This window comes from Micropterus salmoides, unplaced genomic scaffold (assembly GCF_014851395.1).
Source record: "Micropterus salmoides isolate LMB-PRFRI ecotype aquatic unplaced genomic scaffold, ASM1485139v1 Ms_hic_scaffold_1, whole genome shotgun sequence".
In the NCBI taxonomy this organism is placed as follows: domain Eukaryota; kingdom Metazoa; phylum Chordata; class Actinopteri; order Centrarchiformes; family Centrarchidae; genus Micropterus; species Micropterus salmoides.
Window position 1 is genome coordinate 61,357,668 of NW_024040040.1, and position 18,176 is coordinate 61,375,843.

Below are 18,176 nucleotides of genomic sequence, written 5' to 3' on the forward strand. Positions count from 1 at the left end.
TAGAGAATCAAACTTTGGATGAACTCGAGGCTGAGAAGAGGCAATAGAGCAGATACACAACACGCTGGGGACGCTTCCCACTCAGCTCGCTCTCATTGGCTGCTGCGGGTTTCTGATCGGAGGCTCCCCGATTTCAAATCATAAATATTAGGGAGTCTCCGATTATTTCTGTAAACGCCTGACACTACGAGATCATTTGGGAATCTAATCTGTGTGTCTAGTAAGCGGCCAGCATCTTTCTACTTCTTACTTTAAATGTTATATATTAGTAGTACATAGTGAATATGATTAAATGTATCATTTAAAGATAGAATAATTGAATAGTTTTTTAAACTGGTCAATATACTTGAATCTAATTTAACATTTTTTGAAGTCAATTCTTTTCACATGGCACACTTCATCCTCCGTAAACATTCAAAGAAGAAGAACTGGTATCATGCGATTCAACTTGAATTGTTGACAATTTGGATAAGTCTGAGATGAAACAAAGAGGTCACACATCTTTGTATCACCTGTTCTAGTAATCCAGTGAGCAGCCAATATAAGTCTGCTTCATTCTTTAAATGTTATATTAGTAGTAAACAGTAGTGACATGAATATGCTCAAATTTATTGACAAAATAAGGAAATCTATTATAATTAGGTTTAATGCATAATTTACATTCATTTAATTTAAAATTAATTATTCTAAAATATTTTTTTAAACTGGTCAATTCATTTGAATTTAACTAACAATTAATTCAATTAACATTGAAGTACTTTTTTTTTTTTTTTTTAAACATTTGGAGGAGGACTGGTTTCATGTGTTGAATTTGGATAAACCCTCCCTGGAACTGGGAACTGAACAGGTGAAACAAAGACGTCACATTTACCTTCAACAGAAACTTCACGTCGGTCCCAAAGAAACAGAAACAAGCAGAGAAGATAACTATTTTAATTTCTTGTGTACACTAAAAGTAAAATTTACACACTTATAGTCTCAAAAGAACCTGGGCATGCACAATAACCTTTTGACAGGCTCTTCAAGTGATTCAGTTTTTTTCCATAGGAATTTTCCCGTACATTTTACAGTCCATAGTTTAACTGTACACAGTCTAAAGCCACAGTGAACTATGATTACATCCATTTCATCTTTACAATGTGCAAAATCCTCCTGGGGAGACGGGAGCTGACAGTAGTATGAACAAAAACAAAATAATATTGCAAAACAAAACATGAGCGAATGAGAGCCGCGACCGTAAAAAGCACTTCATATATTAGGAACAGTGTACATAACCCAACACGAGGAAGCAAGAAATTGGTCCCTTAATTCCCTTCTGATGTGAGTCGACCTTCACTGCTGAGAAACTTTCAGTGGTTTTAACCAAGAAGTCCCATTTTTAACCCCCAAAAAATACAAAAAAATTACTCAAAATGAACAATGAGCGAGCAGACACAAACAAGGAAGGAAACTTGTTTTCATCCACCGGCCACAACAGCTGGAATATCTGTGAAAGTGTTTTAACGTGGAATAGAAAATAAAAACTCCAAAATGACAGAACTCGCCAGATTCACCAGAGTTTGGTCGGTGGAGGTTTCCCAAACTTAAAGAATAAAAAAGTAAGAGTCATCCTGCGTTCTAGAGACGGGGGGGGGGGGGGGCGACATAATTTATGTTAAAAAGCTAAATTAAATTACAAAAAGATAAATCAGGTTAAAATCTACAGCAACTGCAGGTAAAAACTAAGGCAACAAGGGGGACACAAAACATTCAGCTGGATTTTGCAGGCAGTGTGGTTTCAAGTCGATAAATATATTTTTATATTATGTATATAAACGTATTAAATTAAACTTGTCATACATATATTCCACTTGATTCAAAAAGAGCTTCAGCCAGTGTTTTTCCTTCACAGACAGACGAGAACACTCCCCCCAACCACAGAGACGTAAAATCATCCTCCACAAATCATTCAGAATTTAAAAAAAACAAAAAACATTTAATCCCTGATTATATTTACACGATGATTCTTCTAGATATGAACAGCACACACACCTAAACCTTCCTCTATAAATGATCAACTCTGTAAATGAATTAATCTCCTATTCCCGTTAAATGTGCAGGTCGCCTGCCGAGGCGGTCCCCCTCACCACACACGCCCGAGCTGTTTCCCGTGATGATAAATGCTTCGATTTAATTATTTTTTTAAATTTATTGTCAGTTGGAGAAAAAAGCGCAAATTAAAATAAAAGCATGTATGAGGGGGAGGGAGGGGCCGAGCCGCGGCAAGAGAACAAAAACAAACAAAAAAAAACACGACGACTTTATAAAATGGACCGAGTGAGTCAGTGAGATCTGCTGAAAATGAAGAGTTGACCTGCTCCCGAGACGTTTCATTACAGGCAGGGCCAAGTTGACTGAGTGGGGGGTGGGCGGGGTCAGGGGAGAGATGGAGGAGAGGAGGTTGGGGGGGGCCCGGCTTCAGTCTGGCGTGGCCCGGCAGCCGAGCGGCGTCAGCGTGGCGGGAAACATCAGCACCTTGGCCTGCATGAAGGAGAGATCCGGCAGACCTGCGATCACTTTGGCCGCCTCCTCGCTCAGATTCTCCTCTTTCCTCGGCTTCCTGTCAAATAGGAAGAGACACAGAGACGTTCACAGATCTCGCCACACGCGCACACACACGTTTACCAAACATGATATCCACTGGTGGGTTTTTTTCTTCTTCTGCACTTTTCTTGCCGGCCTGCAGCCTCTTTGAGCCCTGACCTGGTGGAGGTGCTGGTCTTTTCCATGGTGGACATCAAGCGGGCGAAGGCGTCCGCCACCCGACTGCCGGAGCTGCCGGGGTCCAGCTTGGCCGTCGTCAGCTCGTACAGCTCGGGGTCGACACCTGATTAAAGGAGGTTAAAAAAAGAAAAGTCACCGAGGTGGAAGCTGAGAAAACAAACACATCGACAGGTTCGGTCTGCGAAGAGCAGCTCAAACCAGTCAGGGTCACCGCCACGCTGACCTTCACCCGCTGGGATGCAATTACAGAAAAAAGGTACTAACTTTGTTACAAATATTATTTTGTTGTAGTTTTCTCACCAGAAATCTTCACCTGATAACTGCATACTGATGTTGACATGCCATAGAAGGTGTAATGTAACGAGAATAAAGTCGCAGTGGAGTCATAATATTTCAACAAAGTCTACCTGCCCCTTTACTTAGCTGTGCATCAGCCTGCGATACTGCTCTGCGGATGTTGTAGTTTCCCCACTGATATCAAGATGCTGATCAGACAGCATGGGGATTGCACAGGTGTGCCTTAGGCTGGCCACAATAAAAGGCCACTCCAAAATGTGCAGTTCCATCACACAGCACAATGCCACAGATGTCGCAAGTTTTGTCGCAATATTTGAGAGAAATAGGCCTTTTGTGTACATAGAGAAAGTCTTAGATCTTTGAGTTCAGCTCATGATGAATGGGGGCAAAAACAAAAGGGTTGTGTTTATAATTTTGTTCAGTGTAGGTGAAGTTAGTTCATATTCCGGCTGTTTGTTTGTTTACCAGACTCTGGATCTGTCCCAGACTCATTATCACAGACGTGAACTCTAGTCGCCCACAGACGAGTGTTACAAGTGAGAAGCGGAGATGGGAGGTTAATTTAGAGACGAGGAGCGGCAGAGGAGGTGGTGAGGACAGGGAGGAGGCCGTGAGCAGCAGCTGACCTGGGATGGAGGGCGAGATGGTGGAGCCTGAATCCTCCACGGGACCAAAGAAGTCCAGGTTTAACAGAGACGAGCCTCCGCTCGCTGCACAGCCAAGGGGGCGTGGCCGAGTTTAACAAAGACAGACAGACAAAGAGAGAGAGAGAGAGAGAGAGAGAGAGAGGGGACACCAGAAACATGCAGAAGTGTCAGTGATCAGCTAAATGAGAAATGTTAGACTGGTTTTACAGTTCGATGACAGAAGTCTTCATGCACAGCAGCCATTTGTTTAAAGGAAAGATCCACGCTTCTCACTGCAGCTACTAAAAACATGTCTGTGGCACAAATATCAATAATCTATAACTACAGCCAAATTCAGAGGATTCATAATGTACCTAATTAGATAGTTCCTGATTTAAATTAGAATGTTTCCAATTTTAGAAACTCCTTGTATGAACATATATTAAATTAAAACAATGTTTGAATATATATTTAAGTAAGCTAGTGTTTGTTATCCCTACTGAAACGCACAGTCTTCATGTGGCGGTTAGGTTGTGGTCTCCACGATTTATCTCCTGGTGCCGTTTGTTCACTCACTTATCTATTGTTTTTTTGCAAAGTGACTGCCGTAGCCTGCTCAATAATGTCTGCTGACACGTCGTTAAAACAATAATTTGTAGCAGGATTTAGATTTTCTGATATCCCATCACAGTAACCATCTCATGACCCCCTTACACTCCTTTCATGACCTTTTGTGGGGGTCTTGACCCGTGTTGGGAACAGCCTGCAGTCCTGAATCAGTGATTAGCAAAGATCGTCAATATTGCATTGTTTATTGTGGATTTTCCCTTTAATGAAGAAGGTTTTTAATGCATCTAGAAAGTTGTTAATAACCTGACATCAGCATGAAAATAGCACCAGCCACGTGTTTCCATCATCTGTCTGCCAATCAGTGGGCGTGGCTGGTGAATTTTGGACTGACGTATCTACAGACAGCGACCTTCAGAAAACACTCCAAGGGTTAGAGAAGCACAAGAGAAACAAGCCAAGAGCGGGGGGGAGGGGGGGGTCACCTACCGTCCAGAGGGTTGGTAAGGCCACTGCTGCTCCAGTCGAACTGGACGGGCGGGAGCACCTCCTGCTGGAGGAGCGAGAGAGGAGGTCAGTTTATACATAAACACACACATGTTGCGATGTCGCCCCCTGCTGGTTAGATTTAAAACAGACCTCTGAGTTTAAACTGTGACCCCCACCAGTGAGTCTCACTGCTGCACTGGGTCACATGTTCCTTCATCAGATGAACACACACTGTAGTTTCTTCTCAGTCCCACATACATTGTCCTGCTGCCCCAAATACTCATCAGAGCACCACATTTGGATTCATCCGCCGCTGAAATTAGTCCCCAACAAATGTACCATTTCCTCCCGTTTGTTTGATAAAAACTGGTGAGCAGCTGTTTAAGGAAACTACTGAGGTGTTTTAAAGATGTGTCTTCAGAAGGAAGTAGGGCTGAATAAGGCAAAAAATCATATCGCCATTATTTTGATGGATGCTGGGGTTGCGATATGAGTCATGATATCAGTGGGAGCGGCATTTCATTTTCACTGCAATGTATAAAAATGAGGACGATGTACTCTTTGCTTGGGGTCTGTACTACTCAAGCACATTCCCTTACATCTGGAGAATACGATTTAGAGGCCGGCGGCGTCTCTGTAGCACCACAAAGCTTCATTTATACAAAGGCTCGCAGCCACTGGCGACATTGCAGTTTCAATAATATTTCAATTCATCGTTCAGCCCCAGGAGGAACTAATGGGTTTGGAGCTGAGAGCAACACATAGCATGTGTGACAGTCTGACACAGGCATTGGAGGACGTTGTTGGTTTAGTGTTTTCACTTATTGACAAGCCTTATCCTTTAAACAACACTTAAAGCTTAACAATCAGCTCATCAACATAATGAAGGCTCCTCTGGTGTCAGTAAAGTGTTCTAGTTTTCCCGTAGACGCCCTGAGGTCCCACCTGGACAGTGTCCGAGGGACAGGAGCTCTTCTCTGGAGCCACTGGAGGCGTCTGGGCTATAGAAGCGATCATCTCTGCTGCAGAGACGGGTTTCACGGGCTCTTTGGTTGGTTCCAGCATCCCCTAAAGACAACAGACAGTGTTTGTGATGTGCAGCAGGGCATCAGAGGAACGCAGTGTTTCAAACACACCAAACATGTCAGGGGGGAAATGTGTAGAACAAGAGATGCAACCATAAAGACGACGTGAGTTTGAAAGTTTCACTTAGTGTAAACATCACTGTGCGCTGTGCATGTGATGGTATTCAGTCTGCACGAACTTTACAGTGAGCTGAGGGTCATTTAAGAGGGAAATATACCTCGAATGGTTTGTTAATGAGACCAAAATGCTTGTTTGCATGAGTGTAACAGACGCATATTTAAATCTAGATCTACAGGTTTCTTTCAGGCCTAAACATATGTTTTTGTTTTGTCTGCTGGTTGACCGTGTAAACGCAGTTTGCTTTTATTTATTTACTGCATCCTGCTGTTAGGACGCTGCTGTAGTGTTCTTACTTATTGAATTCAAAAATAACTTCTCATATAAAAAGGTAACATTGGTCATTTTCAACCTGGACCTTATTTCCCCGTGTTTTTGTCTGTGTGACAAACTGGGTTTAAATTGATCCAGTATTAAACAAGCACGCAGAAGTTCGGCAACGTCAAAGCCACCAGACTCGCTTTAAAAAAAAAAAAAAAAAAGGAGTAATTTTACCTCTCTGGTCTACTGCAGCCTCGATCGGTTAGTTTGTGTTATTGTGAGACTTTTTGCCGTTTGTAACCCTTTAAAACAGCAAGTCACACACAAACAAACAGTAGACCAGCAGCTCTTGTATTCTAAGAGGTTAAATTACTGTTTTTAATCAAGGGAGTCTGGTGGCTTTGACAAGTGTGATATAGTGACTGTTTCTGGTTAAAGAAAAAGGATTAAACACTCTCTGTAGGGATCCCTTCCATAATGTTGTCAAGACACTTGAAATACCAATCTGAGCCGGTCAGCAGCAAAAACAAGCTCTTCAGTGGACATACTTTGACGAGACGTTAACTTTCATTATCAGGAATTGTCTCAATGGTTAAAATGTTAGAAAACTGATGCAAAGGCTGATCAATGTTTCCCTGAAAGTGACCTCAGACTGCTACTTCTGTGCAGCCACAAGTCCAAAAACATAAGATATTCTGTTTACGACATTAAAGAGGAAAAAAAACTATTGAATCAAGAGTACTGTACAATAAGACTGACTAAAAGTGTTTAAAGGTCTGAAGAAGTAAAACTACACATTTATATAAATATAAATGATTAATAAAACTATTTCCAGTTAAAGTGAGTGAAACTAATAATATGAATGATCACTGTACATGAGGACAGGGAACGTGTGACGTGCTGAGAGAAGGTTTGTACTGTTGAGGTGAAGGAGACGGAGTCTGGCGACTCACCAGGCTGGCGGCGTACATGGGCACGATGACCGGCTGCTTCTTCTGTCCTGTGAACAGCTGAAAAAAAGACATTAAACGCAGCAGCTTAGAAAACTCAGATACATCCTGCTGTAAAGTAAAAAACCGAGCTCTGAAAATACTTTCTCCACCTCACAAGAGAAACGTTTGACAGTCCCTAATGGCAGCCAGCAGAGGTTAATAAAGGTCACACATCTCTTGACGCGTCATTAAATCATTTCTAAAATACACTTTTGCAGATCACAAGGTTATCTATGCATTTCCATATTCAAAAGGGTCATTAGTGTTCTGATGTTTTGGCCAATTTAATACAAATCAATTATAATTGACCATCTTTAATGTTTTCATGTGTGTTTCTGTTCCAACTCGTTAGCCAGGTGAAATAGTGAGCTGGTAGGAGACAGATGGTCTTACAATATTCCGGGTGTCGATGCCCAGGCTGCAGAGTAGTGCTTTGTTGCAGTAGGAGCCCCCCCACTGGTATCTGAGGCCGAACGCCTCGTGGATGTCCTGAAGCTGCGCCCACACACCGCCACGCACAGACCTGCACCAACCAATGAGACGCAGCAGAGTCAAAGACGAGGTACTGACGGGCTTTAACAGACACGGAAACGTTGACACAGAAAAAAAAAAAGATTCTCTCCTCTGGACAGGGTTTTCTGTAGTGGAGGCAAGCTAAAATTAAAGAGCGTCGACACCAATGTCTACTACATTTTTATGACTACATTTTTTGGGGAAAAACAAGTAAAAGCACGTTATCGCAAAGAAAGCGCTGTTCAGACACCAGAATCAAAACACATTTGAGTAGGAGGGTTGGAAATAAAAATTAATTCATAAAAATGGAGGTGACCCAAAAAAAAATAACAGCATGATGAATTATCAGCTCAGTGTTTCCCATTAATTAACAAAACCATGGCAGCCCACCACAGATAATTAGCTCCACCACAGTGTCAAAATGAACCGAAAATAGTTTACACACCTCATAATAACATTTCAGACTTCTAACGTTGCGTTTTGTGGGCGCTGCTGTAAGCTGGCACGCTCACAGACTTTGGAATCTGACTCGAGACAAACACTTTTCTTTTGAGGCAACTACGGTAACGTTAACAGTTTGTTTCTGAGAAGGCGATTAAGCTAGCTGCACCTAAATTTGGAGTGCACACGTATTCAAGCCTTTATGGTAACTGAAACGGACCAGTGCGAGCTGACAGGCAGGTTAGAGACTTTATCCTGTCAGTTTCTCTCTTTACAAAGACAAGTGTTGCAGTATGAGAGTCCTAGCTGAAGAGAGGCTGTCAAGTCTTTATGTTACGAAATACGAGAACCACATACAACATTATATATCAAACTGGGTCGGACTGGATGACTTTAGCGCGAGGACGCATATGTGACAACATCCAGTTTTCAAAATAAGGTAAAGGGAAATTACATATTCTATTGTTTGATTTAGGGTTACTGGATAATCATAAATTTGTTGTTTTTATTGCCGTTTCATCACCATTTCTCTCTCATTTACAGTCCATTTTAAGAAACTATTTACTTAAAATCCTGTGGGAAACACTGCAGCTGATTTGATTCATTTAAAGCCGATTTATTGTTTTCCTCCGTCTTACATTCATCACTCATCATTCACAACATAAAATTGACATTTATCATTTAAGGAAAGTGGCTACAAGGGTGGGAGTCACACACAAAAAAACCCAAATTCATAATGGAAGTGATGAAATGTATGCGAGTTGAAAAAAAGAGTTATAAATTGTCAATAAATTTGATCATTCACCCAACTGACAGTTCCTGTTTACAGCATCTGCTTTTGTATCTTCCACCCTGCATGAAACGATGCCCACTCCCGTACGTCGAAAGCCTGGGCGACTACGTTACCACGGACAGCATTTGACTGCTACAGGAGCTCGGAATAAAGCGAGTGTTCATTCTGAAGGACTAAATTAACAGTTTAAGTCAAGCACAGAGGTTGTATTATGTGCAGTTCTGGTTGTTGTTCCTGCGGATGGTTTGTTAATCAAACAGCCAGCGGCGGTGCTGATACAGTGGATTGTACCAGTCCGCCCTGCTGACACCCGGCCCGTACACTCTGCAGCAGGACAGGCCGGAGGGACTGCAGCAGCCAAAGAGGTCGGTGTGTTTACTGGGAAAAATACCGCTCAGTGCTTCTGGCTGTTAGTTTTACAAACAGACCGCAAGAAAAATACCGTGTGTGGTTTCATCTATTCTATGCACTCTGCCTTATTTATTAGTACAAAAAACAGTTTTTTTAAATAGATTTTTCTGATGTTCATCAAAGTTAAGCTAAAGACACAGGTTGGGGTTTTGGTAACTTGTGGCCGTTAAGGATTTAAACCGAGCATGTGTGTCTTGTTTTAAATCTCTGTTTACATTAAAGAAATAAAAGACTTTAACACTCATTGAGACCGGACGGGAAACAGCGGACTGATTGGTAGCAGCTAACAAATTAAAGCTGCAACTAACAACTATTCTCATTGTCGATTATTTTCTCAATTAACAGATCAACGTTTTGGTCTATAAAATGTCAGTGTTTCCCAAAGCTCAAGAAGACATCCTGAAATGTCTTGTTTTGACCACAACCCAAAGATATTTAGTTTACTTTCACAGAGGAGGAAAGAAACAAAAAAACATTCACATTTAAGAAGCAGGAATCAATTCATTTTTCTTTATAAAAAAAAAAGTGTTTTAAAAAAACGACACAAATCAATTATCCAAATGGCTCTAAAATAAATATGAAAAATGTAATGATTCAGATGTCAAACGAAACATTTTTTTAAATGGAAAAGTTGGTTGTTTTTTGTTAGTTTCATGATTTTTCGCGGACTCACCTGTTGCATGGCGTCCCCTCTGGCTCCTCGGCTCCCGGCTGTGGTTTGTCCTCTGGAGGTTCCAGCATGATCTTCAGGGACACCACCACATCCTCCACCGGGGGGACGGCGGTCTGAGGGAAGCTGCTCTGAAACAGCTTCTCCAGGCGGCTCGACAGCGACGCCTGCAGAGACCGTGACAGATTTTAGCTCACATCCTATAAAACACTTCCAAGCTTTTTAATATTTCTTCTTTTTCTTTGCAATCTCAGTAACCGACCCCTTTGAATTTGTGTTGACTTGTGCAGCAAGTTATCGACCACGAGCTTCAAATGTTCAGGTTAATGAAGAAACAGAGGCTGCAGCTGAAAAGTTAAACCAGCTATTTTTCTCCCATCAGGCTCTGCACGAACTCCTAGGAGTTCGAGCAGGATCTTTAGCTGGTGAGATTCACTCTTACAGAGCAAATCCTTTGACAGCTTGGACAGACTCGGAGTCAAACCTGGTCACGCCTCACCTGTCCGGCTGCACCAAAGGAACCACTTTATGCCTGATCTCACGGCATTTAGCTTTGCAAATAACGCAAGATCAGTCCTTGCAAGCTCACGCACTCCACTGGAAGTTCAATGTATCCAACTTGACGGCAGTGTTTTTATACCCTACCCCTGCAGTCGCTGGCAGCTCTCGTCTGACTATTAAGACTGTGAAAGTCAGCTGAAGTCATCCTGAACGCCCCTACTGCCATACAACCACCACAAAACACAGCTTGCATGATCAGCTGTCCTTTTGTCCAAAGTACTATTTCCAACAATGAAACCAGTTTACTTTAGAAAAAACAGAAAAAAGCATCCTGGTGCACCAGAGAGAGAATAGTTTCTGTTTGAGTGTGAGCGTTACCTCAGACACTTTCACACTTTTAACCCAGTTTCCTGCTGGCAGCCGTCACAGTGGTTACACTGGCCGACAGCCAATGCTGTGTGGTTAAACAGGAGGTCCCGGCGCTACTGTTAACAGCTGTGAGTGAATCCTGCTCTGAGCTGCAGAGCTGGACTCACTACAGCTCTGTGTTACTCTAAACAGAGAGCCTCGCTCACTGCCACTTCAGCACCATGGGACCTTATTTTGGACCGTATTGATTCAACATGAGAGACAACTAATGTTTAGATCTCGTTTCAACTGTGCCCTGAATTACACACACGATGTTTGTCAGTTAAAAGATCATTAAAGTTAGTAGCAGTAATGAAATTTAGTTAACTGCATAGCATTATTACTGACCTCTGCTGTTGCTATTTTTATTTATAAGGCTGCTGTTATTAGTATAGAGTCAGATACATGTTCAACTACGCACTTTACAACGCTCCAGCAAACCACGTTCACTCCTTTTAAATAGGGAGAACCACGCGTCTCCATTGTGTGACGGTCCTTCTGCATTTCCGAGTTCTGCCTTTTTCGTTCTGTCAACAATGCGTTATCAATTAACCTCTACATAATCGATTAATTATCGTCAAAGTCTGCATCGCGATGCAACTAAGAATCACAAAACAGATACCAGATTTTTAAGACCAGTATTTGAGTCAGATAACATATCTACCGATCTTTGGGGTTTTTTTAAATATAAAACACCACATAAACACGGATTTAAAGATTTAAGATTCCCTTAAATTGGATTATTTAAACATTTTGACCACGATAAACTGTGGGACATTTTACATAGTTTGTCCACTTATCAGTGGACAAACTATGGAACAGAGACACATCTCAAATTCATCGTTGGCATTTCTGAGAAATTTCTAACTACTTCAGTCGGCCGAAGAATCGGGCCAATATCTGCCATTTTGAGATAATCAGCATCAATAATCGAGCATTAAAAATATATAGTCATACTATATACTAAATATAGCTGTAATCTGCAGGAATAATGGAATTATACAAGACTTTTCTTTGTTTTGATGATCAGCCACCCTGCTCTGTAAATATCAGCATCAGTTGAGTGATTTATAGGCCGATACAGATTCATCTGCGATAAGCTAAAATCAGCCGATATCATCTCCCTGCTTTTTTTTTTACACTTCTGTTAGATTTCACAATGAACGTTAATTACCAATTCTAAGTTTGTAAAACATTATTTTAAAACTCTTTTTATTTTTATTTTCTGTTACATCTTAAAGGGTCAGTTCACCCAAATTACAAGTATACCTAGTGGTATCTATCCATATAGATGGTTTTAGTGTTGCTTGTCCAGGTTTTCTAACGTCTGTCTCTCTGATTTTTGCCTCTACCCCCAATTTCCCTGGTACCTCGTTGTGATCCGTCTTCAGTGGAACTACTTTTCTGCCAAAGAAATAGTTCCCAAGAAAACTGCTCGGTTCTGCAAGGATGTGTCACTGATAATTATGTTTATATTTCATTTTCAATGTCTTGAACACAGGTGGCAGAAAATTCATAAAGAGATTTCTAAAAACGTGAACAAATGAAACCAAAACTACATATACCACCAGGGAAAAGTTGATAAGTTTCGATCATTTTGTTTAACTTATTCCTCCTTGTTTTACCTTTTATGAACTCCACATTTCATAAACTGCCTTCTCCAGACAGGTTCTGTGCTACAAAGCTCTATATCATGGATGAATAACTCTGCAGCCATGAGGTTTCCCAGTCTGACCAGTTTACAGTGCTTACCGACTGGTTGTCTGTCCTGCTGGTTTCCTCACTGACTGCAGGAGCTTCACTTTCATGCCACTCCTCCTCCTCCTGCTGCTGCTGCTCTTCTTCTCTACTCTCTGCAGGAGGAGCGACGCTCTGCTCCATGCTGAACTCCGCCCAGGACTCCCCCTCCACCTGCTGCTGCTGCTCTAGCTCCCCGAAGGCGCTCCACCCTGCATTCGCCTCACCGTCTGCGCCTTCAGTGGCTGAGCTGAAGTTCCCAAAACTGTCACTGACAGGAAAATCTGCAAACCTGCCTCCATCCTCCCCCTCGTTTTTACTTGTGTGAAATTTAGGGGAGTTGAAGTCGCCAAAGTCATCGTCCATGGAGTTTGTAGCTTCCTGTGCAGGGGCTGAGCTGTGCGACCTGCTCTGCTCCTGCTGGACATCCAGCTGGTCAAAATCGGCAAAACCGTGACCGCTGAAAGAGCCGGCGTCTCCAAAGTCCCCGAAGTCCTCGTCCTCCTCGTCCTCTGCCAGCTGGCTGTATTCTGCGGGTGTGGCGGTCTCCCCTTGGAGAGGTGGAGAGGGCACCGAGCCCGTGGTGCTCATGTCACCGTAGTCCTCGAGAGCGTCTGTTGACAGCGGCCGGCCCAGCGATGTCTCAGTCTCCGTCTCCGTCTCTGTCTCCGTCTCGTTTCCGGAGCCCTTCCCGTCTGACTGTCCCGCCTCACCGTCTGCAGCTGCGTCGGGTGAGAGGTCGTTTTCACTGCAGCCCGTGGCGTCTTTGGAATCGTCCCTGACGGCTACATCCACCCCGTTCAGAGAGACGGGTTTGTTAGTGCAAACTGCCTCTGAGGCAAAGTGCTCCTGTGCAAAGGCTACGTCCCTTTGTTGAGAGTCAGCGTCTGTGCGAGAGCCCCGGTCCGTGTTGCACGAGTCGTCCGGGGCCACAGCAGGAACACACACGGAATCACAGCCGGATGTGCTGGGTCCAGTTCTGTTTGTGTCCCTGACATTGTCCTCTGTAATCGTTCCCTGCTCTATATTATAGTGCTCGTCGTGGGAGGCAGCCTCCGCCAGCCAGCTGGGGTTGTCCAAGTCCTCGCTTGCCGTCTGGCTGAGGTGTCCTTCAGCATTGGAAAAAGCAGCAAAGTCTGCAAAATCGTCCTCTGGGCTGTCGACAGGGAAGCTGCCCGTGTCCTCAGTGGACGTTCCTTTTATATGAGAATGGACAGAATTCTGTGAGGAAGGGCTTCCCTGAAATTCGAAGGTTGCAAACCCGTTTGTTAACACCTCTGTGCTGCCGCCGTTGCAATCAGCGGGCTCGCCACCAGCTGTGTCTCTCACCGAGAAATCCAGAGAGCCAGAGAGGACTTTTTTCATCTCAGTTCTTTCTGAGGGACTGCTGCCCAGGTGGCTTGCTGGCACGACGCCATTAGCCTTGGACAGCTCGTTATTGGGACTGTGGGTGCCGTTAGAGGAGCTGTGGCTGAAGCCCCTCACACCTCTGCTGTTGATGAGCTCAGGCGGGGAGGTGGCGGTCAGAGCTTGGCTCTGGTTGAAAGTGGTCGGAGTGTCGAATTCTGTGAAGCTGATGCTGTTTGGGACGCTGGAGAAGGTGTCAAAGTCTCCAAACTCGTTGTCCTCTTCCTCTGCACCGTCCTCCATCGGCGGCGGAGAGGAGGAGTACATGCGGATCACATCTGGCTCCATGATTCTCTGGAAAGCAACGAATCCTCCTGGCTACACCTGAGACAGTAGGAAAAGACATAATCAGAGACGATCTGTCACAGTAGATACATAAATAAACCCACAAGTCTTTAAACCCCATTCTGGCTTTATAAACCCAAGAAGTAACTAAGGGCAAGTGGTGCTCCAGGAGCAATTAGCTTGATGTGCGGTTTGAGCGGAGGCAGAAATTTAATTACTGAAGCACTAAAAGGGGACAGATCGGCATCAAATTGAGAGTAATAGAGTGGTAATGAGAAACCAGTGCTGTGTTAGTGAGGACATAAGTAACTATGACGTCTCACATCAGTCTGCATCTCCCGACCAAACAGCTTCTACTTATCTTCATTTCATGCCATGTTTGACCCGATGAACACCCTCAGGTCAACTTGTGGCAGAGGAACTCTGCATTTACAGCTACTATTTTCCGTCGCTACTGAACTACAACTGAAACCTGTTATCATCCCTTCGTTCTATAAAACTTGTGAATATGTCCTTGTACCTTCTCCTCCTGCAAAGCTCCTACATGAAGCCTGTCTCTGATTTCCTCAGTCCCCACAGTTGTGCTTCTTAATTTGACCATGGTTTTACATCTTACAAGTGTTCATTAAAGATTATATTTAAAAAAAAACAGTGCACTGTTTTCATCACAAATTAACAGAAGCTCTTTTTTTGGTGTGTTTTTAAAGAGCTCCCTAACCCTCAAGGACTTTTCTAACCTGTCGATACAACAACCGTTCCCTCAAGTATAGTTTTTTTACCTGCAAGATAAAAAGAGTATTACTAAGTATTTAAGTATTACCATGTCTTCCAAAAACTAAAATTTTACCTGGTGGAAAAAAGGAGAGTTCTGTGACTTGTAATGCAATCATTGAAGCAATGCTTTTATTTGTGGGTCCCTTATTTGCTAAAAATTTCTTAAAAGTTTCCTGGAAAAAACTACAGAATTTGGATCTTATTAAATTGAAAATGTTCTGATCTTTGCCAGTTAGTTTAATTGGTTGTTCCAGTTTCTTAAATTTGAGGATTTGCTGCTTTTCTGTATTTTTGAATCACTGTAAATTTAATTTATTTGGGTTCTGGACAGTTGGACAGAAAACGTAATTTGAAGATGTCACCTTGAGCTCTAGGAAATAGTGTTCAGTTGGTTTTTTTTAACCATTTGCTGACATTTTATAGTGAAAATCAATTCATTGAAATAATCAAGAGATTTATTTTTCATGCCATAATCACCTACCTGCACTTATGGATTGGAAATCCAAATTAACTCTGTTAATTTACCTATAATTAGAGCCAAATTATCTATTCTTTAAGAAAGCTCCCTAAGACGTTTTGAGGAATTTACAATCCCGTAAAATGAACTAAGTGAAACGTTTCTGACCAATAATCACTACATGAGCCACAAACCACCTTCAAAGAGGAAACTGTTTGATTTCTCAAACAACCAACAGAAGTAGTGGGTGGCGTCTACTAACCGTGTATTTGCTTGGTGCACCTTATCTCACAAAAATACCTGTGAGCAGGTAGTTTACACCCAGCCTTTGCTGACTTGCTACAGACATGCAAGTCCAGAAAGACAAGTTAATGACAAAGGAGCAGGAAAAAAAGTTGTCCCTAAGGAAACTGATGGCATACGTGCTAATAGCTATTAATAATGTAAAAAATATGTTGCTCATCAAATGTAAGTCGCTTTGGATAAAAGCCTCTGCCAAATGAGTAAGTATAAACTACACTGGGATCTGTGTCTCCAACCACATTTAAAAGACATTTAAAAAGTGCTGAACTCACTGAACCGCTGGGATGAGTCATGGCAATAATAGAGTCTGGCTTAAACAAAATAAAAAAGTTATTTAAGTGGAAACAGCTGTTTTGGGGACCAGCGCTTTAAACCTAACATAAAGTCCAAGTGAGTTAGTTAATCAGCAAACATAATATGTTAACTATTAAGACGAGCTGTCACATCCATAATAACAAGGTTGGCATCTTCTGACAGTTGTTTATATCAGGCTCAAACTCTGCCTGGTGAGGCAATTATTTCCCCGAGTTAAACCAAGTTTCACACATTTTTCTTCACTTGTCTGACGTTGGTTGATAAGTAAAGCTAGAAGGCTAACGTAGCTCCATCTAGCTTAGCAGGCTAACACAAGCTGGCTAGTGCGCCCGTTAGCTCAGTAGGAACCTGACAGCTGAGTTATGTAGAGCAGAAAACGACCAGAGTGACATTAATCTGGCGTGAGGCTAGGTTAGCATTAACTAGAAGTTATCCAATTAAACTACAAGGCCGGAGACACCTCGCTGAGATGGGGTGTAACGGTAGCTAACTTTAGCTATGCTCGGTTAGCTTGTGTTGAAAAGCAAAGCTAAACTAACCGTGTTGCAATGATGAGCGATGTTGCCAGTTGACGTGTCATTAGTTTGTTGCCCCTCTGTCGAGTCGATAATAACGTTAGTGTTATGCTAGAATATATCTCATATGAATATATATAAACGCGTGCAAAGCAACAACATCAGATACAAGTGAGTGAGAAGTAAGCTAACTACGCAGCTAGCTGAAACTAACGTCAACAACAAGCATCTCCCTTAAGCATTAGCTTTAGCTTCTCCTCATCCTCCGGCTCGTGTTTGACAGCAGGTGTTTTAGTGACCAAAAGAAGCAGGTGAGCTAACCGTGCGCTGTTGTCCACTGATTCCCATGGCTCAGGTAAAGACAGCGCTGTCCATTTGTTGTCAGATGAAGCCAGGTGAACAGCGCAGGACGGCTGAAAGTGAAGCAGAAACTGAAGGTTGAGTCAGCCGGCGGCTGCTGCTGCTGCTGCTGCTACCCTGCCTCAATATCACCCAGCATGCACCGCTGTGGCAGCTTCTGCTTGGTTCTCCCAAAACTTTCCACGTTTAACAGGTAACTTACAGGTGAGGCTTCACACAGCGAAAACACTGTGACACTGTCCAAATCACTGATTCACTGGCCAGTAATATTAAAGCATATATATAATGGATGTGGTATTGAGTATTTTTAGCGACCACTTATCTGCCAAGAAACCAATTAAATATCATAAAATATTGTTAGAATTTCTGAAAAATATCCAAAAAGATATTACCACATAAACTACCAGAACAATATTAGTAAAATATACCACGGAAATATCCAGTAAAATATTTGAAAAATATTAGGAGAATATCCAAAAAATATTAGAATATCGGAAAAATAGAACAACCATCTGAAAAATATTGGGAAAATACACAAATATATCAGAAAAATATCCAGAAAAATATCAGTTAAATATTCGAAAAATATCAGTAAAATATTTGAAAAATTATACGGAGTATATCTAAAAAATATTAGTCAAATAGTCAACAAGATATTAATAAACCATCTGAACAATATTGGTGGAATATACACAAACATGTCAGTAAACTATCCCAAAAATATCAGTAAAATATTCGATAAATATCATATAAATATCCAGATAAATAGTGAAATATTCATATAAATATCCAACAAAATGTTAATAACTATCTGAAAAATATTGGGAAAACATATGACAAAAGTTTTTAAAATATATATGTAATATACACAAATATATCAGTAAAATATTCGAAAAATACTAGGAGAATTGCCAAATAAATTTAGGTAAAATTACAACATATTGATAAACTATCTGAAAAATATTGGAAAAATATACACAAATATATCAGTTAAATATCTGAAAATTATTTAATTTTATTTATATAATAATTATTATTTTTAAGTAATGTATTTGTAAAAATTTAAATATTCACCAAATATTAGTAAA

The 18,176-nt window shown here is 41.8% G+C and overlaps 1 protein-coding gene across 4 annotated transcripts; it reads right to left on the reverse strand.

Moving 5' to 3' along the window:
* Nucleotides 1-2,313: 2,313 nt before the first annotated feature.
* aftpha (aftiphilin a) lies at nt 2,314-17,231 on the reverse strand. Of its 4 annotated transcripts, none has more exons than XM_038734732.1 (10): nt 17,050-17,231; nt 12,688-14,403; nt 10,030-10,193; nt 7,592-7,721; nt 7,160-7,216; nt 5,688-5,810; nt 4,743-4,803; nt 3,687-3,770; nt 2,743-2,866; nt 2,314-2,599 (listed from the first exon to the last, which is right to left on the reverse strand). In XM_038734732.1, exons 2-10 carry the CDS (start codon nt 14,365-14,367, stop codon nt 2,458-2,460), a joined length of 2,565 nt encoding a protein of 854 aa, XP_038590660.1. In that variant the 5' UTR covers nt 14,368-14,403; nt 17,050-17,231; the 3' UTR covers nt 2,314-2,457. The 4 variants fall into 4 exon arrangements, with proteins under 4 accessions (XP_038590660.1, XP_038590652.1, XP_038590677.1 ...); XM_038734724.1 differs by having other exon boundaries at nt 4,743-4,806; XM_038734749.1 differs by lacking the exon at nt 3,687-3,770.
* Between the last annotated feature and the right edge of the window lie 945 nt (nt 17,232-18,176).

What these genes read in the sequence shown, in the direction of transcription:
- aftpha (XM_038734724.1), bottom strand. Translation starts at nt 14,367, where the DNA reads ATGGAGCCAGATGTGATCCGCATGTACTCCTCCTCTCCGCCGCCGATG. An exon ending in CATCTCGCCCTCCATCCCAG is followed by an intron (nt 2,867 to 3,686) that starts GTCAGCTGCTGC and finishes TCCTTTAATCAG; the next exon opens with GTGTCGACCCCGAGCTGTAC. An exon ending in AAGACCAGCACCTCCACCAG is followed by an intron (nt 2,600 to 2,742) that starts GTCAGGGCTCAA and finishes CCTATTTGACAG; the next exon opens with GAAGCCGAGGAAAGAGGAGA.